The following is a 25,291-nucleotide window of genomic DNA, read 5'->3' on the forward strand; positions in this document are numbered from 1 at the left end:
GCACTTGACATGGGAATGCATGGTTTCCCCTCTAAGCACACTAGACCAGAAGCTGGATCTAGTTGTGCTCCAGAACCATCCCAGTCTGCTAAATCGATTTTTGTAGCAAATTTTTGTAAATCTGCATACATCTGGTCATGTGGGGTGGTTGTGATGCCTGAAGTGAGCAAAGGCATCTGCTCACTGGCCACCTGTTGTAATGCGGCTTCCTTTGCTACCTTATCTGCTAATGCATTTTCTTTTGGCAATATGATCTCTGCGATTTGTATGTGCCCTGCAATGTAGAATGGCTAATGTTTTTGGTAACTGTATGGCTTTGAGTAGATCAGATATCAAAGAAGAGTGAGATATGGTTTTGCCATCAGCAGCAATGAATCCTCTTCTCTCCCAAATGACCCCAAAATCATGTACAGCACCATGGGCGTACTTGGAGTCTGTGTAAATGTTGACATCCTGTCCTGCAAATAATTGACATGCTCTTGTAAGGGCAATCAGTTCGGCTGCTTGGGCTGACTGATATGGAATTGGCTTTGCCTCGAGTATTTTGTCAGAAAGTTGCACAATGCCGTATCCTGCATGGTAAGTACTATCATTTGGCCTAGAACATGAACCATCAACAAACACATCTGGGGCCCCATCAAGAGCCACAGCTGACATGTCGGACCTAGGGGAAGTGTCTTGCTGTATGTGGGTTATACAATTGTGTTCTGGTGCCACTTCATCCTGTTCCCCCTTTAGCCCCAGTAGGGCATTCAAAATTGGAGTAGGACCTGAATTTGCTGAAGAATATTTAATAATCAAGTTGGGATCAGATAGAAGAATCACTTCATATCCGCTCAACCTTTGTGCTGACATGTGTTGAGTGTGTATGTTTTTCAGTAGTAAGGACACTTGGTGTGTGGTGTGTAGGGTAGTTTCATGTCCCAATGTGAAAGAAATAGCCATCTCCACCAGAATTGCGCACGATGCAACAGCTCTCAGACAAGCAGGCATGCCCTGAACCTGAGTTGGCACTACTTTGGAAAAAAAAGCTACAGGGCGGAGCTTGCCTCCATGTTCCTGAGCCAGGACCCCCGCCATGGTTGTACAATTTTCCCTAGCATACAGATGAAACATTTTCTTATAATCAGGTAGTCCAAGACCAGGGGCCGTTATCATAGAATTATTCAGGTACACAAAGGCATCAACCATTTCATTTGACCATGTGAGAATGTCAGGTGTTTCTGAAAGTGTGGCAGACCTCAGAGCTTGATCATAGAATGAACAATCAGGTATCCATTGGCGGCAGTAACCAATCATACCAAGAAAAGTTAGCATGTCCTTTTTTGTTTGTGGGCGGGGCAGACCCACGAGAGCCGCAGCTCTTTTGTGACTGACATTCCTCTCACCATGACTTAGAATAAAACCAAGGTATACAACCTGTTTTTGGCACCATTGCAATTTCTTTTTAGATGCTTTGTGACCATTCCCTGACAACCATTCTAACAGAGACCAACTATCCTCCTGACTGGCCTCCTGACTTGAACTACAAATCAATAGGTCATCCACATATATAATGAGGACCGAACAATTGGGAGGGGTCCAGGACCTCAGTGTGGTCTGGAGGGCAAGTGAGTAGACTGCAGGCGAATCTACATAGCCCTGGGGCAATCTACACCAGGTCAACTGGCGGTTACGGAACGTAAATGCAAATAGCGCCCTCGTCTGGTGGTCCACAGGAACCGAAAAAAATGCATTTGTTAAATCAATCACTGTAAAGTATTCTGCATCGGACGGAATGGAGGTGAGGAGTGATGGCACGTCAGGCACTATTGGGGCTAATGGAACCACCAAATTATTTATGGCCCTCAAATCTTGTACAAACCTGTAAGAGCCATCCGGCTTCTTAACAGGATTGATAGGTGTGTTGTAAGGAGAAACAGTTTCTTCTAAAATACCTGTCTCTAAAAATCTTTCCACTAGAGGAGCAATCCCTTCCTCCTTCTCTGTCGACAATTTGTATTGCCTCTGTTTGTAGGGCAATGCCCCTTCCTTGAGTGTGACTGTGTATGGTGTACATGAAATTAATCCTACATCCATAGAATTTGTGGCCCAAACTGGATGTGTATCAGGAGGGGGTGTAATATGTGAGGGATGACTCTCATCATTGAAATAGGTGGGTATAATGGGTACTTTGGAGGATCTGGCAACTATACCTCCTTCTGATGTTACTCTCAGAGAAATCCCTAAAATTCCCATAAGATCTCTTCCCAACAAATTTACAGGGCAATTTGGAATGATTCTGAAACTGTGGCAAGTGATGGCCTCATCCCATGTGAGGGCTGAAACGGGCAAGGGGGGAGTTTTTAGGGTTTTTGTTAGTATCCCATTTATTCCCATAGAAGGTTCGGCATTTGTAGTTTCTCCATGATACATTTCCTCACTCAGACTGCTACATGTCGCGCCTGAGTCGATTAAAAATGGAACTTCAGCGCCCCCTACTTGTAAAGAAATGAGGGGCTGCTGCCTGTATGATGAAGAAACCAAGGGAAATGCCGGGACACCACCTTCCGGGCATCCCTATTGTCTCTGGTTCTGCTGTGGCCCCCACTGAATTGGATATTTGATATCTTGGGGTTGTGCCTGTGGTGTTTGGGGGGTGGTGGTGACATTAGGTGGTTGGTATCTCTGTTTGTGCTTTTGTGGCTGTCCCTGGGAGGAGGAAGGTTCATATGGACAGTTATGTCTCCAGTGATCCTGTCCTCCACAGTTAAAACATCCAATTCTTCCAGGGATTTGGCGGGGTTCAGAGTTACTTCTTCCCCTGCCAAATCCCCCCCTACCTCTGCCTCTATACCACCCTCTTCCTCTTTGTCCTTGCCCTTGATTTCCCTGTTGTGAGTCACTTTGGAAATTACTACTATTAACCTTCTCTTTTCTTACAATATCTAAACATCCCGCTGCCTTCTTCTCGTGAAGGGAGGTCTGAAACTCAACATCAGTTTTAGTTGCCCAGTCAGAGACCTGCTGCTTCACGGCTAACCCTGCTTCTGGCTTAAGACCTGTTATGAATGTCTGAATCATCAATGGACTTAACTCTCCAGTTAGAGCCAGTCCTGCTTCTTGTGTCCAGACATCCTTGAACCTTTTCCAAAATTCTAATACAGTTTCTCCTACCTTCTGTTTACATGCTGTAGCAATAGGGAGGGAAGCCTTATTCTTGAAAACCCTTTTTAATTCTGTGTCAAGCTCCTCCCACATAGTTTCTCTCCCTTCTGTGGTGTTCAGTTTATAGGCAGTAGCCTGTGTATTACTTGGTTCTATGTGACTAATGCTTTTTACATTTATCCAATCCCAAGCTGGATTATTTCCCAGAATACCATCAATGATCAATCTCATATCTTCCTGCGTGTAATTTCTTCCTAAACATGCCTTTTTTAAATAAGCAAGTGTACCTCCAGGAGATACTGTAGGCTTGGGACAATGTTTAACAATCTTATTAATATCTTCTAATTCTATGGGTTTTTTTAGAATTAGTTCTCCTGCTGTGAGAAAAGGTAGTGTCAATATAGCCAACTCCTTTCCTCCTACGGCCCCCTCATCTTCTCTTTTTCCCTCTTGTTTCTTATCCATGGATCTAAGCTGCATTCTAAATTCCTCCACCTCTCTGCCCTTTCTATGACTGGTGTCACTTCTTCTCCATTGACCATCCTTTTTCTGTAATTTTATTATATTTACCTGTCCCTGTTCTTCGTATTCCAACTCTCCTTCGTTGTCATTATTCTCTGTAAGGATGCCTTGAACTTGGCTACCCTCCTCTGGTGATTTTATACTAATGATCTGTTTGGGTCTAGTGGAGGGGCCTGGCTGTATTGGTTGTAGATCCGGGGCGGGAAGTGGCGCAGGGACAGGGGCAGGGACTGGAGGGGCAGGGGCAGGAGCTGGAGCTGCAGAGACAGGAGCAGGGGCTGGAGGGGCATTAGGCTGGGGAGTAATCATCCCCAAACTAATCAAAAAATCATCATCAGCAGCATTTTTAAAACCACTTAATGAAGGATATATATTATACGGAGGGGGTGGGGTTGGTGTCTGAACTGTTTTCAGTCCAATCTTGGGTCTGCATGTCTTTTCAGATTGATGCTTTTCCTGGCATATTTTTAATGTATCCAATTTCAACTTCCTCTTTTGTTTTAAAGAGAAAATCAAATTGAACTTTCCCTTGCTATTATCAACCCAATACGGTGACCACTTTAACCAGTTTTCTCCCCCTTTCTTCATATAAGCTTGGTCCCATTGTGGGTCCCCCTCATACCAAGGAAAGGCTTGTTTGTCCCCCAAACATAATCCCTTAATCATGTCTGTATGAAAAGGATCATTTGCCCCCTTTCTTGGGAATGGGTCTGTACTCCCCATAGCTTCTGTCCAGCCTGCCATACAATCCACCCAGGGATTTATTAAATAATAGTCCGATCCACAAACTCTAGCAACATAATCCTTACAATTTTCTCCCTTTTCTGGGGGACCTGGTGGGTAACTACCTCCTTGACCCATATTTAGACAGTGGATAAAACAATTTTAGCTTAAAATCTTATTTTGTTCCACACAACAAATTATCTTATACTTCTACGCAACAGAAAGAAAAAGCAAAAGACAGATAAACCAGAATCTGCTCCACAGACTTATTAACCTCTTGATAACTTCCCAAAAGTTATCTCTTCACTGTTTTACCAAAAACAGTGTGTTCTACCAGAGAACTGTGTTTACCAAAACACCTTTTTTTATATTATAGTGCACTATTTTGTAACTCTTACCAAAGAGTTAAGTCTGCTTTACCAAAAGCAGCTACAGGTTATCACGGGTCTATATAGACAATACAGAATGATTCAAGACCTTCCCTCAACACAGGGCAAGAAAGAGCTTTTAGTCATAAAAAGACAAAAGGTTTACTTACCAAGTGAGGTGGGTGGTCATCCCGGGCCGAGCCCCCAGCTGAAAGGAATGATTTTCTTTTCCCCTCAGAGACCCCCGGTCTGTGGAGAGATTCCTGGTTTATCAGCAGAATTCTGGGAACACCCCTTGAACACGGAAATCACAACAGCTAATGTTCAGAGATGTTCAAAGTTTATTAGACATTAATAAGATTATATAGACTGCAGATAATAATAAGGGAGGGGGGGGAGCGAGTTTCAAAACTGTAACTTGTAACTTTCCATCATGAGCTAACTACATGAAACATGACATATACATTTCTTGGTACAAATTGTTTTGGCTAACTTTTAGGGAAAACAGACAGACAAAGACATTGTCAGGGTCGTGTTAGCTTCTGTTGATACATCCTTGAACAACCAAAAACAGTTTCATTAAACTTCTAATATCTCTACAAAAACTAACTTAATACTTAATACTTAAAATGGCGTACATAATACAAAATGGAAGTTATCTAGATCCTTTCAGTTAGCTTCCACAAGTTCATGTAAATCGATTTTCATTTGTATAACTCAACTGCTGTTATGGAGAGAAGTGCTGTGACAGTAAAATTGCTTATGATCTGACCAATCAGGTATCTGCAGTGTGCTTAACGTTGTAGTAAACTCCATTTTTAAAAATCGCTGACAGGCAGGGTATTTATGACAGAAGAGACCCTATCAGTCTCTTCTGTCATAAATTCTGTCTTCTGCCTGCAAGCCATCATGTACACTGAGCTGCACATGCGCAGTTTAGCGCACATTTACCCCAGATCTGTGCCGCAGCTATGTAAATCCCACGTGTGCAGAAGTGACATAATCGCAGCCTAGCCATTCAAGCGGTCAAAAGGCACAGAATCTGGAAGGAAGGCCAGGAGAAGATGGAAGTGTTCGGGTACTGCTGGATCGATCACACCGCAGCACTGGAGGGCACCGTTTGACAGGTACCTCTGCCATAATGCACTAATATGCAGTGCATACTAGCACATTGTGGCATAACCCATTTGAGGCCCCTAAAAAAAACCCACAAAAAACAGTGGACTTAACTATTTCTTTAAAGCCCATCTCTGGGCAAAAAAAAGTTTTCCCTTGCAGTGAGGCTTTGACTACACTGCAAGGGTTAACACTGGTTTGTCTAGGGAATTGTAGAAGGTAGATATACTTACCTAATCCTCTGATACTCCCCACACAAGACTATCCCCTGTGTGTCCTACCCCCCACGTGGTCTAGCGATCTTGTGTGGTGGACTGTTCCTGATGTCAGCCCACAGACCTGATCTGGATGTGAGGACATCTGGAACAGTCCACCACTGGATGGGGGAGTGCTGAAGAGGAGAATTGGGTGAGTGTAAGCTCTCTGGGTGTCCCTGGACAATATGTATAGGAGAACTTTTTCTTGTCTGGAGTTGGGCTTTAAAGAGGCTCTTCAATCCAATTACAGTATTTGAAATACATACACCTATAGGATCCTTCTCTAATTAGGCACTTTATTTAACCTATTGACACCAGCGGTTCGCATATATGCGACCTCTCAGCATGTGGGCCTTAACACTGAGAGGGATTTTTACTGTGTCCACTGACACCAATGTTGGGGTATATTGTTGCACTCACTGACACCAATGTTGGGGCTTATTATTGTACCCACTGGCATCAATGCTATTGCTTATTGTACTTCAACTTCTTCAGTGCGGATTGCAATATACTACAAAAAATGTAGCAGGACCAAAATTTTGGCGCGTGAAGGTGGGAAAATGCTTTGCTATTGTGTGGCCCTCTGGAGGTAATGGGGCCGCACTTGAAGCCCTCTATCGTTTTCCAGTTGACCACCACTGCTCTAGAAATTGGAAATCACTGCAGTAGACACCGCTACTCCAGTGATCTCTACTTGCTGCCAAGTCCCATTCCAAGTGCTTGACGTGCTGCATTCTGAATACAAAAGGTCAGCAGCTCAGCACGGGGCCCATTCGGAGAATGCTTTGCATCTTCTGATTTGGTGAAATGGAGAGATGGGGCTGCATTCGGCATGGGACATGGAAGCTAGTGGAGATCACTAGAGTAGGTGTGCCTTCTTCAGGGTTTTTCAGCTTCTGCAGAGATCCCACAGGTATGCTATTTGCAAGCTTGGTCCAAGTTAAAACATTGTAACCATGTAAGAATTGCTATACCTGGAATTCTTCTTAAAGCGGAGTTCCACTAAAAAGCGGAAACTGTGCTTATTTGCCTCCTTCCCCCCTGCACTGCCATATTTTGCACCTTTAGAGAGGAGGGGGGAGTGGATACCTATTTTTGACAGGTACCCGCTCCCACTTCTGGCTCAGTTTGCCACGGCGAAGTAAGACGGAGGTTTGGCCCCCTCCTCCCTGCCGCAGTCTCCTGGGAGCTTTCACAGGTCCCAGAAGGCTGCCGGACCAATTAGGAGGCTCGGCGCGACTTGCACATGCGCAGTGGGCACCAGACTGTGAAGCCGCAAGCTGTCACACCCTGGTGCCCAGAGTTGAGATGCTGTGGAGGAGAGAAGGGGAGAAGGGATGGTGTGGGTGAGAACATTGCTGGACCCTGTGATAGGTAAGTGTGTGTTTATTAACCCCTTGGCGCGTTGCATCCTGGCCCTTTAAGGGTTTCAGAAGCCGGGAGGCAGGGCAGGGTTTTAGGGTCATGTGACCACAGTCACGTCGGTTACATGATCGGGAAAGGTTCCGATCGAAAGAGGAAATTGGGATCTTTCCATGAGTACCAGACATGCGTGCTGGGGGCGTGCAGGGCGCGTGCTCTCAGCACATATGTTTTTCTTAATTGCACGCAAATGTGCAGCCACTCGGCGTCAAGGCCCAGACGTCGGGAGTCCGCACAAGAGGTTAAAAGTCAGAAGCTACAGGTTTTGTAGCTGCTGACTTTTAATAAACACAAAAATGGCTGGAACTCCACTTTAAGCTCTTGTTGACATGTATAAAAGAAAACAATAGACTGTTGTTCCCCTTTAATATTTATTCCTACTATATTTGCAGTGGCCTCTGAAGGTTCTTCAAGGAGTTTGTTTGGTTCCTGAGCTGTGGAAGCAGACAACCCCATGTCTGCCATTCCCCTGGTAAATGTCCCTATTGTCCCTTTCTATCGTCTCATTTTTAAAGCATGCGTGAACATGTGCTTATTGTTACAGCAGAGTGAGCAGCTGACCAGTGAGGCATTGTAAGTATAAATCATTTTATCTTCACATCCAACAATAAGTGACATTGCCCAATGAATGGTATGCTGTGTGCTGACATTTGCTCCATCTTCCGGCCTAAATATCTGTAAAAACAAGGACAAGCAGACAATGTGGATCATCCTGATGCACATAGATCATGATCCTAAGTGAATGAAAGAGCAAAGAAAAAAAATATTAGTAACTTTTAGAACTTGCTTATCCTTCCCTGCCATTTTGGGATATGTTACACTGTTTGAATTAATTGGTTGCAACTTAACTTGATAAAGGGCAGCTCAGGACGAACAAATAAGTTCAGAATCAGAACAATGTATAAGAACTGTATATACCAGCCTGAAGGATCAAGAAATTGTGTATATCCTTCTAAGGACCATCCATTGCTGTTGGGCTGTCTGTCTGGATCATATCAGGTTGGTGACAACACTTTTAGGCAACCCTGTCAAATAAGTACCAAATCTTAAAGCCCATACGATCTATTTCAAAGCACTGCTGCCTATAATGCTGTAGAATCATCTCCTGAAGTCCTTTTGGAAACCGACACTTCCGGGTGTGTCAATGTCATCTGTTTCCCACAGGGCTTATTAGTTCTTCCTGCTGATCTCCATAGGTCAGTGGCAATACAGTTCATGAGCAGCTATAAATTGAAAGCAGAACTGTAGCCAAAAATAAGATCACAATGAATGGTCCATTGAAAATATTAAATGAAAAAGTAGCTTTTTTTGCAATATTGACCTCGATCCAGAGGTTTTCCCTGTAGTACTTCTTTTCTGTCACTAGTTGCACTCAGTCTGATGATCAGCCTCATTCATCCTTCTTCCTTGAAGCCAGGGTCATCTTGGACCCACCGCCAGTCTTTGACTGGACAGTGAAAGGAAAAGCAGCACAGTGATGAGGTCATCTCTCTGTCACTCTGCTTTCTCCCTTTATTAGAATGCTCTATGTCATCACATGAACAGATTAGCTCCTTGTGCTACTTCTCCCTCTTTAGGAAAGTGCACAGCATCCAAGTGTTGGTTTTGATACACAAAGCATGTCAACAGAAACTGAACCCAGTACCACAGTGTTACTAGACATTGGAGCCACACACACTTCACTACAGTGCTACTCTACTGCTACCAAGTGTAGCTATAGTAAGGATTTATAAATACCCAACTTCTGGTACCAAATATAAGATATGATCACTAAATATGATGTCATGGGGGTTTGGAAAATATAGGCACTATTGCCTAATATAATGATATGAGAACAAATATCTAATACAAGTTCAATTTAGGCCTCCTGGTATGGTACTGCCAAGTAATAACACACTCTCAGATAAAAAAAAACATTTTTTTCTAATTGAAATTGTTACTAAACCCAGGACCCTGCATTCACTATATCCGCTCTCCCCGGACCCTGCATTCACTATATCTGGTCTCCCCGGACCCTGCATTCACTATATCTGGTCTCCCCAGACCCTGTATTCACTATATCTGGTCTCCTCGGACCCTGCATTCACTATATCTGGTCTCCCCGGACCCTGCATTCACTATATCCGGTCTCCCTGGACCCTGTATTCACTATATCTGGTATCCCCGGACCCTGCATTCACTATATCTGGTCTTCCACAGTACACACAACATGGAAATGCAATTATTATAGTAAATATAAACTGCTAGATATCTTTTCTTATCAGCAGTTAGAGCAGTCTTGTGACTTCTATCAGTGTCCAGCAGAGCACCGGTTAAAGTTTGTAGGAGGAGTTTTCAATCTCCTCTGATTGTCCTGTGAGGCTGCATAACCCCGGCCCCTCTGTCTGAACAGTGCTGATTGGCCCTGTGCTAATCACATGCACCCTCCCCTCCAAAAAAAGGCTCCTTAGCAAGACACACAAAACTGAGCATGTGCAGCTTGCCCCCAAGTCTCTGTACTATCAGGAGATGGATTGGGGACAGTAGAAGAAGGGGAGGATCAGAGAAGATGGGATCAAACATCCTTTTTACACAATGCGAAGGATTAACCCCTTAAGTTCCACAGTGAGTATAACAATCATGCTTTACTGCATACACAGACTGATTTTACTATTGTGGGTTTAGTAACGCTTTAATGTAGCCCCTCTTTTTTTGGGGGGTATGAGAAATGTCGCTGTCCAAACAGGATAATGCAAATAAGTGGGCAAGACCCTTCGCTAAGTGGAAGAGTGGGTTGATAATAAAGTTGGCAGTGCCTCCACCCAGGACAGGGTCTCAGTGAACAGAGGAGATTCCCTTCTTTGGAAATTAACCGGTAATCTATTCAAAGTAGTTGGGAGTAGAGGAACTACTGCAACCAGCATATAACATTAAGCATAAGTATATGGATGCTTACTAGCATAGTAATAATATAAGCTTTATAAGAAAAGATTAATGATAGCACATACATCCAATGTACAAACAGATGTTATCAGCAAAGGGCCCAATAGGAGTTCTGGTGGAATTGTGCACATACACTATATTGACAAATGTATTGGAACGCCTGCCTTTACATGCACATGAACATGAACTTTAATGGCATCCCAGTCTTTGTCCATGGGAACGTTTGACCATTCTTCCAGAAGACCTCACAGACGAGAAGGCCTGGCTCGCAGTCTCCAGTCTAATTCATCCCAAAGGTGTTCTATGGGGTTGAGGTTAGGACTCTGTGCAGACCAGACAAGTTCCTCCACCCCAAACTTGCTCATCCATGTCTTTATGTACCTTGCTTTGTGCACTGGTGCGCAGTCTTGTTGGAACAGGAAGGGGCCATCCCCAAATTCTTCCCACAAAGTTGGGAGCATGAAATTGTCCAAAATGTCTTGGTATGCTGATGCCCTATGAGTTCCCTTCACTGGAACTAAGGCTATGCGCTGACCCCGCTCTGTCATTTTATGTGGCCTATAACTTTGTGGTTTAGTTGCTGTTGTTCCCAGTTGCTTCCACTTTGTTATAATAACAGTTGACCGTGGAATAGTTAGTAGCCAGGAAATGTCACGGATGGACTTATTGCACAGGTGGCAACCTATTACGGGACCATGCTTGAATTCACTGAGCTCTTGAGAGCGACCCATTCTTTCACAAATGTTTGTAGAAGCAGTCTGCATGCCTAGGTGCTTGATTTTATACACCTGTGGCCATGGAGGGGATTGGAACACCTGAATCCAATGATTTGGCAATATAGTGTATACCCAGGTATATATAGGTATTGACAGAAATACAGTTGTTTTCAAAATAATAGCAGTCAGACATCACTAACCGGATCAATCACTGTTTTTGGTAGAAATGATATTTCTACATGGCAAATAATTTACTAGCAGGTGTAGTAGAGTAATAGAAATCCAACAGACCCAACAGTCATGACATGCATGCTGCTGATTCTGTGTAATTGAATCACTAATTGAAAGGGGCATGTTCAAAATAATAGCAGTGTGGAGTTCTATTAGTGAGGTCATTCATTCTTTGAAAAACAGGTGGCAATTATTGCCCTTATTTAAGGAAGGAAGGCAGCAAATGTTGTACATGCTGGTTACAGTGCATTTCTCTCTGAAATTCTGAGGAAAATGGGTCGTTCCAGACATTGTTCAGAAGAACAGCGTACCTTGATTAAAAAGTTGATTGGAGAGGGGAAAACATATAAAGAAGTGCAGAAAATGATAGGCAGCTCAGCTAAAATGATCGCAAATTCTTTAAAATGGCAACTAAAACCTGAAAGACGTGGAAGAAAGCGAAAAACTACCATTCGAATGGATAGAAGAATAGCCAAAATGGCAAGGACTCCGCCAACAATCAGCTCCAGGAAGATGAAAGAAGGTGTAAAGTTACCTGTGAGGACTGTTACAATTAGACGCCTATGTGAAGCCAAGCTATCTGCAAGAAGCCCCCGCAAAGTCCCACTGTTGAAAAAAAGACGTGCTGAAGAGGTTACAATTTGCCAAAGAGCGCATTGACTGGCCTAAAGAGAAATGGCGCAACATTTTGTGGACTGATGAAAGTAAGATTGTTCTTTTTGGGTCTAGTGGGCGGAGACAGTTTGTCAGATGACCCCCAAACACTGAATTCAAGCCACAGTACACTGTGAAGACAGTGAAGCATGGTGGTGCAAGCATCATGATATGGGGATGTTTCTCATACTACGGTGTTGAGCCTATTTATCGCATACCAGGGATCATGGATCAGTTTGAATACATCAGAATACTTGAAGAGGTCATGCTGCCTTATGCTGAAGAGGAAATGCCCTTGAAATGGGTGTTCCAACAAGACAACGACCCCAAAAACACCAGTAAACGTGCAACATCTTGGTTCCAGACCAACAAGATTGACGTTATGGAATGGCCAGCCCAATCCCCGGATCTTAATCCAATAGAAAACTTGTGGGGTGACATCAAAAATGCAGTTTCTGAGGCAAAACCAAGAAATAGAGAAGAACTGTGGAATGTAGTCCAATCATCCTGGGCTGGAATACCTGTTCACAGGTGCCAGAAGTTGGGTGACTCCATGCAACACAGATGTACAGCAGTTCTCAGAAACAGTGCTTATACAACCAAATATTCATTAAGTGATTCAAAGGAAAGCAAAATCTTCAAACATTTTTCAGTTTATATAGTGAATGTTTGAGTTTGTAAAGAATACAAACACTGCTATTTTTTTGAACAGTCTAATATTCACTTTTCTTCAATTTCTTTTAGAGGAACAACACAAATTTGATATATTTTTCTTCATATTTTGATTTGGAATAGAATGTGTCGTGTTCCCAATGCATTTGTGTGGATGGAAATAAAAGCTATTAGAAGGATTTTGAGCTTTATTCACTTTTTTCAACACACTGCTATTATTTTGAACACAACTGTACCTCCAGATGAATGCTGCAGTAAAGTCACATTGCAGGGGCCCCCCAGGATGATGCAGCATCTGTCTTTGTGCAGGAGAGCTGAAGACAAGATCTGCAGGGATGAGGAGACCCTCCAGCTCTTATTCAACCAGTCTGGAATGAAGTCCTAATTATCTGGCTCTGCACATGTTGGACAGAAATAGGACAGAGATACACTGTCTGTCACAAGCATTCAGCTGCAGTTAATCTATTAGAACATATGATTACTTGCATATATTTGTCTATTCTGATCTGGCAATAGTAGCATGGACGGGAGATGTGGCTGAGACCTTCTCTCTTACCACTTCCTCCTTCCAGGATCTTTTCCCAACAACCTCAGAGTCAGGAAGTGACATACATAATTATATATTACAATGTGATTCTATCAGTTAACAGTAGAGGGCAGCATATCCCGACATTAGTTACAGATGAAGACTTACAGAAGTGACAGTCTCAGCTATGTTCCAGTCCAATCCTTAGCAGGGTCCTGTGCAGGGGCAGACTGACAACTCATGGGGCCCCCGGGCAATAGGGGATCATGGGGCCCCTGTGTCCTTGCCCAAACTCAAAAAAGCCTATGAAAAAGGTACCAGGGGCATCTCATGGGGCCCCCACTGACCCGGGGCCCTCAAGCAGTGCCTGAGTTTCCAAATGGTCAGTCCGCCCCTGGTCCTGTGGATCACCACCATATCATACTGCAGGCCGCTGAGTTTCTTTAACACTCAGTTTATTAGATTTTCCATTTTTTCAAGAAGAAGAGTGTGACAATGGCAAAGTAGGTTACAGAAAAGAACACATACAAATTGATGAAGAGCAATAAGGGTCAAATGAGATCACATTCAAAGAGCATTATTTTTCAAAAGTTCAAGGTAAAGCTATCCATACAGTACACTTGTAGAATTTTGATCATTTTCTGGAACATTGGTACGAAAATTCTCCTCAGTACTGTTGATAACAAGATGAATGTCTTTCAAAATACCTCAAAAGACATTTATTTTTATCATTTGATGTTGGAATGAATGGACCTTCCCAAACAAAAAAAACACATTTGCTCTTAAAATTTTGTTTTTTCGAGAAAACATTTCTATCCTATTCCTTCTAATTTTCTCATCAGTGCAGTTGAAAATCAAAGTCAATCTGACCCCATTAGAAAACAGTACAGTATACACCAGACATGTCTCAGTATATATCAAGTAATTGAATTCTATCATTAAGAATGGCATGATGGATAAGTATCTGCCTGTATTTCTCAGCATTGAGGACACTGTTGGTCCTGGCTAAATTTCCAACTCCATTTGCAGAAATGCAGCCCCAAACTTGTTAGACACCTCTACTATGCTGCACTGTTGCCTGTACATTATTGCACAGCTTTCCAGCTCTTTGGTGAAAAAACTGCCTCCTGCAACAGCAAAGTTTTGACTCATCAGTCCAGAGAACCTGCTGCCATTTTCCTGCACACCAGTTCCTATGTTTTCCTGCATAGTTGAGTTGCTTAGCCTTGTTTCCACACCAGAGATATGGCTTTTTCTTCCACAAAAACCACTTCTGGCTAGACGTCTCCGGACCAGGGGCGGAAGGACCATTTGGAAACTCGGGCACCGCCCGAGGGCCCCGGGTCAGTAGGGAGCCCCATGAGATGCCCCTGGTACCTTTTTCATAGGCTTTTTTGAGTTTGGGCAAGGACACAGGGGCCCCATGATCCCCTATTGCCCAGGGGCCCCATGAGTTGTCAGTCCGCCCCTGCTCCAGACAGTAGATGGGTTTACATGGGTTCTACTGGTTTCTGTCAGTTCTATGCTGATGGCACTGCTGGATATCTCCTGCTGTCAAAGAGAAGTATGCATGATGTGCCTTTCATCTGCTGTATTAAGTTCCCTTGGCCAACCACTGTGTCTGCAGTCCTCAGTCTTACTAGTTTCTTGGTGCTTTTTCAAAAGAGCTTGAACAGCACATCTTGAAACCCCTGTCTGCTTTGAAATCTTTCCCTGAGAGAGACCTTGCTGATGCAGTATAACCACCTTGTGTCTTGCTGCTGTTCTCAGTCTTGTCTTCTATAGCCTTACCTTAGCAGCAGAGTTTGGCTTGTCCTTATCCAGTTTTAAGCTGCTTTTGTTTCAGTTAATGACTGTGTTTCAGCCTGCATATGAAATTGATGATCATTAGCACCTGCTTGGTATAATTGGTTATTCATACACCTGACTTTAATACTACAAAATTCTTAACTTTGTGCAAGTGTACAAAGTGTGCAAGTGTACGAACTGATGCTGGCTTGAAGCCAAAGGGTAGTAATACCAAACTTTGATTTGATTTATGATTGCTCACTTTGCTTTTTGTAAATTGATAAAAATAAACAATTACAATTTTTTAAAAGCATTTCTTCACACCTGCCTTAAACATTTGCACAGTACGGTATATACACACCCTAATATCCAATATATATAAACATATCCAACATATATTTTGGAAATTTAATGCATAAGAAAAATAAGGTATAGAAGACTCAAATGTGAAACATATGAGATAAAAAAAATACATGAAATATGAAAAAAAGGTTCATGTTGCAGTCTAAACCAATAAAATGCAGCTCCTGTACCCAGCCAATTACCTGAATAGGTGTACATTCAAAGCCCAAGTATACAAACCCTAAGGGCTGGTTCACACCAGAATCACAAAGGAACTTGGTGGTTCCTATGCAGTTTCTGTGCGTTCCCCTGTAGTGCTATTTTCAGTCTATTTATTTGGGCTGAAATTGCACTGGATTGCACAAAAATTAGTGCAGGTACAAAGGGCCAGTGCTAGACTATTTTGCACCCTTGGCAAGACCAGCTACTTGCACCCCCCAAAAAAAAGGATAAATACATTTTAAAAATGGTAGAGAATATTAAATCAACAAAACATGAAACTGCTAAATTTCTTTTGATTAGGTGACATAAGATGACAAAAAAAATAAGTGACATAAGATGACACCAGAACCAATATTAAAGACACAATTAGTGTCACAGATGAACTGTATCTGTGACTGGCAGTGGCAGGGTGACAGTTGCAGTGAGTGGAGGATGATGGATCCACACTCTGACAGATCCCAGGCTGGAATTCTTCAGACAATGGGGGGAGATAAAACTCTGTGACAGCAGGAAGCCCAGCCCACAGACACACAACACCTGAACTGAGTGATCCCAAATAGTGACAGGTCCAACACAACACACCACCACCAACACTGGCACAGATCAGCAGGCACTAAAAGAGCAGGCTGTGGGCTCGTGATGATGTCATCACTCAATGACACATTGCACATGTGATGGATGGCCTGCCGGACGGGTCATACTGGCACAAACACGAGACATTAGACATTACCTTACTTCGCAGGCACAGTTCCGCCTCCGCTGATGCACGGGAAGAGAAAGGCTGGGACTCCATAGTGATCAGCAGCTGCCAGCCAGCTTGCAGTAAGGGACTGAGTCTGAGAGGAACACTGAGAGGAACGGCAGCTCATATGCTACACTGGCACCAGACTCCGGGCATCTTCCTCTGTCTGTTCTTCCTCCCCTTTGCCACCCCTCCTCTCAACTGCAGGATCATTCATAATGTGGCCGGGATCACAGAGAGAGAGAGAGTGCCAGCCTGCGCTGCACCCAGGTGTCCCTAAGTGGCACTGCGCCCTAGACGGTTATCTAGTTTGCCTAGTGGAAGCACTGGCCCTGCAAGTACTGTGGTACCATGCAATCTGGTGCCCGAAAATGCACTTGTCTTGCAATCTGCATTTGGGGTACTGTTAACAATGTATTGGCACTCGCAGCAAATCATAAAGGCAGTGCGTGTTGAATGTGATGTGTGAAACGCACTTGGAATGCACCTTTTCCACACCATGTTCTGGTGTGAACCTGCCCTAATACTTGTTTTTTTCTTCAGGCTCCTTTATAGGAATGCCTAATGCTACTTTTTAATGCTCCTGGGTACAGCGTACAAGGAAAAAGCACTTCTTTGGCGCTGTAGAGAAACTCATCTTGCTTTTCCTTAGTGTAATAGTAAATTAATATTTAATTTGTACATCAAATACAAGTCACATTGCACTACAGCCAGAAACAGAAAGCTGCTTAAGCTCAAGTTTTTAGAGTGCTCTACAAATTTGGAAACACTAAAAAATCTGAATGAACCCTCTGCACGCTGCTATACACTCTTTCTAGAAAAGGAAAGAGAAAATGTGGTCACACCCCTTTATCACCTGATGCGTTTTATATATGTATAACCTATTGGAATGTAAGCACAGGTATTTCTTCTCCATATTTGGAAGGTACAGTGCACTGAGAAGTTGCTGAGTTGTTAGTTTGTGCAGTATAACTCATACATTGGGACCATGGAGAATGAATATAGCCACCCTCCAACAGGAAGTCAGATTACAGCCGCAGAAAAAGAATTTAGAGATTTGGAGGAGGCTGAAAGCAATATAAGAGAGTTTTTGATGTAAGAATACATACTCGTGTAATAGCCAGGTGCTTGGCTAAGAATGAAGAATGAGAGAAATACTGGCTGCACCTGTTTTTAGTAACTCCTGCCCTGTGGTGTTAAATTGGTTAACAGCTATATCAGCAAAAGGAGGAAGCTGCTGAACAGGAAGAGTTTAATAGACTGAATCAGACAGTACTGCACTGTGGGAACTGTAGTCCTTTGGAGGGGCTCTATTGTAACCAAAAGCTTTTGAACTGCATTTCCCAGAGTGAAATTGCCAGGAGAAAGTGAAAGAGCTGCATTTTCCAGGCTCTGCAGGTCACAGCTTCCTCTTGCCATGAGAGAGACTGGAGAGTGCACATCCCTGTCCAGGGTGTACTATCACTGCTACATAACCATGGCGTGAGCAGGATCTGGAGTGCTGAGTTCAGGTGTGCCAACCACCACAGTCAACAGAGAATGGATTAATCACTGTGTGTGACTGGATGGTGAGTTATAATATCGCTGGGACTGGTGAACTGCTGCTGTAGTACTATTTGCTGCTAGAGAGACTGAGCACTTTAGGAACTGACAATACAGCCATCTAGTGGCCTTATTGCTGCCTGCAGGCTTGACTGGGACTTTTCTCTTGTGCATCAACAGTACAACTGGGCCCCAGTGCTAACCAGCTAAAGAGTTAGGACTAAAGACTGCCCCTTTACAGCTGCTATAGGTGACACCTTCACCTATTGCTTATGCTAAGAGGTACCTCTCAGGGGATATTACACCATATCCTAGCTGTCCTCCTAGACCTAGAGTATACTCTAGACTAGTTATAGTATTATTATTCTTATTGCTGTTCAGGTTTATATGCACTGTTGATTGTTGGCTTTGCTGATTCATGACTTAATCCCAGTTTAGTGGTACAGAACTCTATTCTAAGTTACCTTGGCATAGTGATTATACTGTCTAGCAGATTGTACCAATAATAATAAAAATGTGAAAAATATACAAACCACAAATAATAGCGCAAACCAAATCACACAACTAAATATAACCACCACCAAATAAGTGCATATTAACCACTTGCCTACCAGGCACTTATACCCCCTTATTTACCAGGCCAATTTTCAGCTTTCAGCGCTGCCGCATTTTGATTGACAATTGCGCGGTCATGCAACATTGTACCCATATGAAATTTTGATCATTTTTTTCTCACAAATAGAGCTTTCTTTTGGTGGTATTTAATCGCCACTGGGCATTTTACTTTTTGCGCTATAAATAAAAAAATCCCAAAAAATTTGAAAAAAAAAAAAAGTTTCTTTGTTTCTATTATAAAATTTTTCAAACAGGTAATTTTTCTCCTTCACTGATGTGCGTTGATGAGGCAGCACTGATGGGCACTGATAGGCGGCACTGATGGGCACTGATAGGCAGCACTAAAGGGCACTGATAGGCAGTACTAATGAGGTGGCACGGATAGGCGGCACTGATAGACAGCACTAATGAGGTGGCACGGATAGGCGGCACTAATATGCAGCACTGATAGGCGGCACTGATAGGTGACACTGATGATGGGTACTGATAGACGGCACTGACTGGCATCACTGCTGGGCACTGACTGGCGGCACTGACTGGCACAACCTCTGGGCACTGACTGGTGGCACTGACTGGCAGCACTGCTGGGCTGCACTGGTGGGTGGCACTGGTGGGCAGCACTGATGGGTGGGCACAGGTGGGTGGCACTGGTGGGCACAGGTGGGTGGCACTGCTGGGCACAGGTAGGTGGCACTTCTGGGCACAGGTGTGTGACACTGTAGAGTGGCACAGGTGGGTGCACTGCTGGGCACAGGTGGGTGATCTGCTGGGCACAGGTGGGCGGAGCTAGTGGGCGCACTGCTAGGCACAGGTGGGCGGAGCTTGCGGGTGGCACTTCTGGGCACCGATCATCAGGGCACTGATCATCAGTGCCCTGATGATCAGTGCCGATCCCCGCTCTGACAACTGCCGGTTCTCGGCAGTACTTTCCTCACGATCTGACAGCGTGAGGAAAGTGCAGCCGAGAACCGGCACTTGCATTTTCCTCTGATCAGCGTGTCATTGGACACCGCTGATCACGTGGTAAAAGGCCGCTGTGATTGCCTTTTACCACATCACCTGATCAGCTGTGTCCGTAGGACACAGCGATCACGGAGATCGCCGGGTGCGCGCCCCCTGGGGCGCGCAGGAGAGCGCGTTCTGGGAGGACGTCATATGACGTCCACCCAGAACTGGCCGGCCGCAGTGCAGCCGTCATTCGGCTATCTGCGGTCGGCAGGTAGTTAATAGTGCAAACAAAAAAATCAATAAATAGGGAATCTCAATATAGTCCATTCAGTAAAGTCCATATAAACATGATCCTCAGTAAATGAAGTAATGAGATCCTCCTTCATAAGCAATGTGGTATTCAGTGCTCAAAAACACCCCATCAAAATGCACACTCACCATGTGCTAGTAATTAACCAGCATGTCAGTATATCACACACTAGCACATGGTGAGTGTGCATTTTGATGGGGTGTTTTTGAGCACTGAATACCACATTGCTTATGAAGGAGGATCTCATTACTTCATTTACTGAGGATCATGTTTATATGGACTTTTCTGAATGGACTATATTGAGATTCCTTATTTATTGATTTTTTTGTTTGCACTATTAATATGCACTTATTTGGTGGTGGTTATATTTAGTTGTGTGATTTGGTTTGCGCTATTATTTGTGATTTGTATATTTTTCACATTTTTATTATTATTTTGAGTTTTTTAATAATAGCAGCATCCAGTGAGTGTATTTCCTCTCTTTATTATATTGGCGCAATGTTGTTGGTATAATAGAAGTGTTGTATTTATTGGAACATTTCTTTGGTAACTAACTTTTTAGTGATAGATTGTACCAATACATTGAGTTCATGTACCACTAAATGGTCTTGTGTCTATTTCCTGGTACTAACTCACAGCCAAGTTAAAGGTATCTATACGCGTCTCTTATAAGTACTTGCAGTAACTTTCATTCAACCAGGTGTGCCAGAGGGGCTGAAGGTGTTCTTGGAGTCGAGACGTAACAGAAAACGCAAATAACCAAGAGACTCCTGCGGGAGTAGTGCAACACTTGAATTGAATTTGTTTTAAAACCAGAGTTTAGTGTCACTTTAAGTAGCGTCCTACATTAATGAGCACTCTTGTGAGAGGTAACACGAGGACTGAAAACACAAACAGTGCCTGGCGCTCTTGTGGACAAACTCACAAGGTCAAGTTGAAATCAGGTCATCTTCCCTGGAACACGTTTAGGAGTTTGCTCAGTATTAGGACATATTACCTATAAGCACTAGTCTAGCATCTATAATGTTACGATCGGAGTTGTTTTTCTGGCCTTGTTAAAAGGGTGCAGCTGCAGAATCCAGATTTGTTCTCTTCGACACTGATCTTCTGTGACTGATCATATTTTAATGTTTTTTTCGAGCACATAAAAATGGAACTATGGAGATTTAGTCATTGATGGATTAAATGCAGATCGCTGTTAAACTGTAGAATATATGTGAACAAATTCCAATTTCTATGTTAATCTTTTCCTGTATTTCCCAGAAAAGTCCATAGTGTGTGTGTAGAGACAACTGAAATGTTGGTGCATCTGTAGACCTAAAATATACCTAAACCCAACCTCTAGCCTTCAACATTTTTAATACAGAGAAGCTCTTGAAATAACATTCATGTCTTGGGGAACCCCTGCTACATTCCTACATGTCTAGCTAACAAAATATTTGCATGGTCAGTATGTTGTAAATGTAATAATACATAAAATAATAAAGAATGTAGTGTATCTAGCTTATTTGACACCCAGAGCATAATGTTTTTTTAATGCTTCCCTGCTCTATAAGAAAAAATAGTTTTAGTAATAATCATTACAAACTGTAATAATAATGGCCAGAAAAGATACAAATTTGTAGTGGCCTTTAGACTGATGGTCAGTGGAAAAGTTCTTTCTTAAATTGATAATAGGTGTAGTGGTCCCATACATTGGTGGCCAATGGGAGAAAGACCTCATATTAATGGTCGGTGGGAAAAGGACACTCTTACATTGTTGACCAGTGGTAAAACTGCCTCCATTACACAAAGCTAAAATTAATTTGTGGTTACTGGGAGTTAGAAACTCTTCACTGCTCAAGGATCAAGTGGTTGAACTAGATGGTCTTTTTTCAACTAGACTAATTAACTAACCTCTGGAGGAACACTTGGGTTCCACAGAACCCTGGCTGAGAAACCCTGCTCTAATCTCTGATAAAAACGTAAAAGTACATTAGAACACACTATTAAAGTGGTCCAAATTTGGCCGTGGCATTGTAATTGATGTGGATCTACATCGAGGGACATTTTTTTTTTAAAAGGTGGGGGTTGATTGGGTAGCATAATTGGTTTCTGGCAGGGCAACAATATCAGCTTTAAGAGCTGCAAAAAAGCAGAATGCTTTGACCTGTTTAGTAGGGGAACTAAGCCAATTAAGGTAGGATATAGTCAAAGGAGCCATGAACCCAGGTGAGTATAGCATGAGTGCTGGCAAGTGCTGGCAAAGGGGAAAGGAGACCCTGGGGAAAAGATAAAGGGAATAAGGTTAGCTAGAAAGAAAGGCAGGAAACGTTAAGCAAGCAGAAATACAAAAAATTATACCAAAACAGCTGAAGAATGAATGAGACATTAGTTGGTTTTGGGAGACAATACTATGATAAACCATTCCTTCTCAGGGGTCATAATCTTGGTCCAAGAGAGGAAACCAATTGAGGGGTGCAGTGACTCCTTCCCGAGGAAAGAAAGGTAGACTAAGAATCGACACAGTAAAAATAGCTTAAGTATAGCCGATGGTCTTCAGGTTTACTCGGAGCAACCAACCGAAATCACAGTCAATTGAAGAGCAATGAAGTTATCCTGCCACAAACAATAATAAGAACAGCCTAAGAGAAAAGTAGATATGGGTTGCTAGAAACCAGTAAGGGGGTCGTCCCACATATAGTCAACATGGCTTCCATAATAATACAAATAGAGAGCAAAGAGCATAACCAATGCCGTGTAAAGAATATATTGCTGCAAGAGTCCATAAAGGGACTAGAAGAAGACAGGTTAGTACAAATTAACAAAAAAGGTGCTGCAGGAAGGGTAGAGGGATGCAAGAGAGGTGTTACAGGTTGGAGGGAAGCTGCAGCCCATAGTCTACCATAAACTGGATGCATTATGGAATCATAATTCAAAAGTAGTAATCGACAAGCAGGGGCGGACTGATTATTTGGAAACTCAGGCACTGCCCGAGGGCCCTGGGTTGGTAGGGGGCCCCATGAGATGCCCCTGGTACCTTTTTCATAGGCTTTTTTGAGTGTGGGCGAGGACACAGGAGCCCCATGATCCCTTATTGCCCGGGGGCCCCATGAGTTGTCAGTCCGCCCCTGTCGACAAGCCTCCTAGAGACATTTAAATAAAGGACTTTATTTTTTTTATTTATACTTTACATTCTTTTTGTGAATGAGTAGAGGTACTATGTACCCCTTATACATTCACAAGGGTTGTTGTTGAAAGGGCTTCCTGATTCTGAAAATCCACCTGCTCACAGACCCCCACAACCAAAAAGTCACATGGTCCCTCAAACCTGTAAATCCAGGTTATTATTTTAGCTCCAAGAGGCTGAATGTAGTAGAGGGAGAGGAAACTGAGGGTGGGGCAAATAGGAAGTATTGCAAGGGACAGCGACACCAAAGAGAAGGCAAGTATTACAGCCAAAGTCGCTTTTTGGTTTATAAACACTTCTTGGACTTTAAGTATATATTGTAGGCACAGTAGTTAATAAAGCGGACCTTCACTCATAGAATTGCATTTTTCCCCGATTCCTCCTTCCGCCTTTTCCTCAACTGGAGAATGTTCTCTCATTTCTACAAAGGTTATGCACTTGTTAGTGCTGTGGTTCAGGACTTCTTGTATCCTGACAGAGGCAAGAATGATGTAGCACCCCCAGCTGCCCTCTGGGATGTTTACATCAGACACCCCAGGAGGCAGTGTATTGCTGTTGTGAAAATGTGGGTCATGAAAATGCAATGCATGTGCACACCTAACACCATCCTCTGCCAGGTATTGGGACTGGCAGAGATGCAGCAGCAAGTCTGTGAGTATTTCTGTGCATGTGCACACATCAGTGCACGTCAACTGTGAGATCAATACACAAAAACAAAACTTTTTATTAGGATCCATGATAGTCACATAAAGAGAATGACCTTTTTTATTCATGTATTGGTATGCTTACCCAGTGACCCTAGACCTAGGTAGGTAGTGTTGCAGTCTCTCTTTTTGATTTTTTTTTTTTTGTGTGTGTAATGTAAAATCAGAGTTTCAGAAGCAACACCTTAATACATTTTTTTTGTTTTGCATGTCAACAAAATATTAATTTTAATCTGTTGTTTTCTTCTTATTCCACAGAATGACAGCAATGGAACTTGCATTTCTTAAGCAAACAATGGAGGGGAAAATAAACTCCTGTTGCTTCTTCTTAATCATTCTTTTAATTGTAAGTATTTCCAATTGATTTTCTCAATTACAAAGTTAATTTTCAATAAAAGCTTTAGCTCCTTCGTTATATCCAGGCCAATCCTGAATACGGCAGCCAGACTCATTCACCTTTCCAACCGCTCCATCTCCGCCACCCCCCTCTGCTAATCCCTCCACTGGCTTCCAGTTGCGCAACGGATCAAATTCAAAATCCTAACACTGACGTACAAAGCCGTCCACCATACTGCCCCGAACTACATCACTGACCTAATATCCAAGTACCGCCCAGCACGCACACTCCGCTCCTCACAAGACCTCCTTCTCTCTAGTTCCCTGGTCTCCTCCTCCCATGCCCGCCTCCAGGACTTCTCCAGGGTGTCACCCATCCTCTGGAACTCCCTGCCCCAACCCATCAGATTATCACCTACTCTCCTCTCCTTTAGGCCCACCCTAAAAACCCATCTCTTCAGGGAAGCCTACCCCACCCCCTGCTAACTTGCCGACCTCCTCCACTCTTCCTACCACTCCATCCCCCACAGCTATCTCCTCCTGTACCACCATCCCCTCCCTCCTAGATTGTAAGCTCGAAAGAGCAGGGCCCTCAATCCCCTCATGTTTTGCATTGTATTGGTATTGTTCTGTCACATGTTCTGTCCCCCTTTGTAATGTACAGCGCTGAGCGAACTATCGGCGCTTTATAAATACTGTATAATAATAATAATAACTTGCAAATATTTGAGCGCTGGACTGGGATCAACCGGGCTCTTGACAGTTCAAATGTCCTTCTATTACTTGTGTTCTTTGCCTATGAAGTTATGTAGAATTGGCCATATCTAGAATCCATGTGGATTGTAAATTCATTAGGCTTACTCAAGATTGCTTGATGGGTGCAACCATGAGGCACATCTAAGGAAATGCCAGGAATGTCTTTGTAGTCTTAAAATTATACTGGCGTATGGCCAGCTTAAGCTTCTGCTAAGGTGGGAGAACACTCTGGCGGTGACTTCACTCTGTTGGGCCTTGTTTAGGGCACACAAGACCCCAGCTGGGATCCCTTTGTCCCCAGGCTGCTTTTTCCTAATCATTCTTTTAACTGTAAGTATTTCCAATTGATTATCCAAATAACAAAGTTAATTTTAAATAAGCCAGCCCCAGTATCCATGCAGGCAAACACATCTAAGGACATGCCAGGAATGTCTTTGTAGTCTTAAAATTATACTGGTGTATGGCCAGCTTCCATGTAGATAGTAAGTTCATTAGGCTTACTCAAGATTGTTTGATGAGTGCAACCATGAGGCAAGCACTT

General features: G+C 43.2%; 1 protein-coding gene across 1 annotated transcript in view; it reads left to right on the plus strand.

Annotated features, from left to right (window-relative positions):
• CALCR (calcitonin receptor) overlaps nt 1–25,291 on the plus strand; it is a 394,427-nt gene that overhangs the window by 201,492 nt on the left and 167,644 nt on the right. The window contains exon 2 of the mRNA XM_089692113.1: nt 23,917–24,004. Within this exon, the coding sequence (XP_089548239.1) occupies nt 23,918–24,004 (87 nt within the window). The 5' untranslated portion in view covers nt 23,917. The remainder of the gene's footprint in view (nt 1–23,916; nt 24,005–25,291) is intronic.

Source organism: Staurois parvus, unplaced genomic scaffold, assembly GCF_062004578.1.
Source record: "Staurois parvus isolate SC_StPar_1 unplaced genomic scaffold, SC_StPar_1.0 ptg000576l, whole genome shotgun sequence".
In the NCBI taxonomy this organism is placed as follows: Eukaryota; Metazoa; Chordata; class Amphibia; order Anura; family Ranidae; genus Staurois; species Staurois parvus.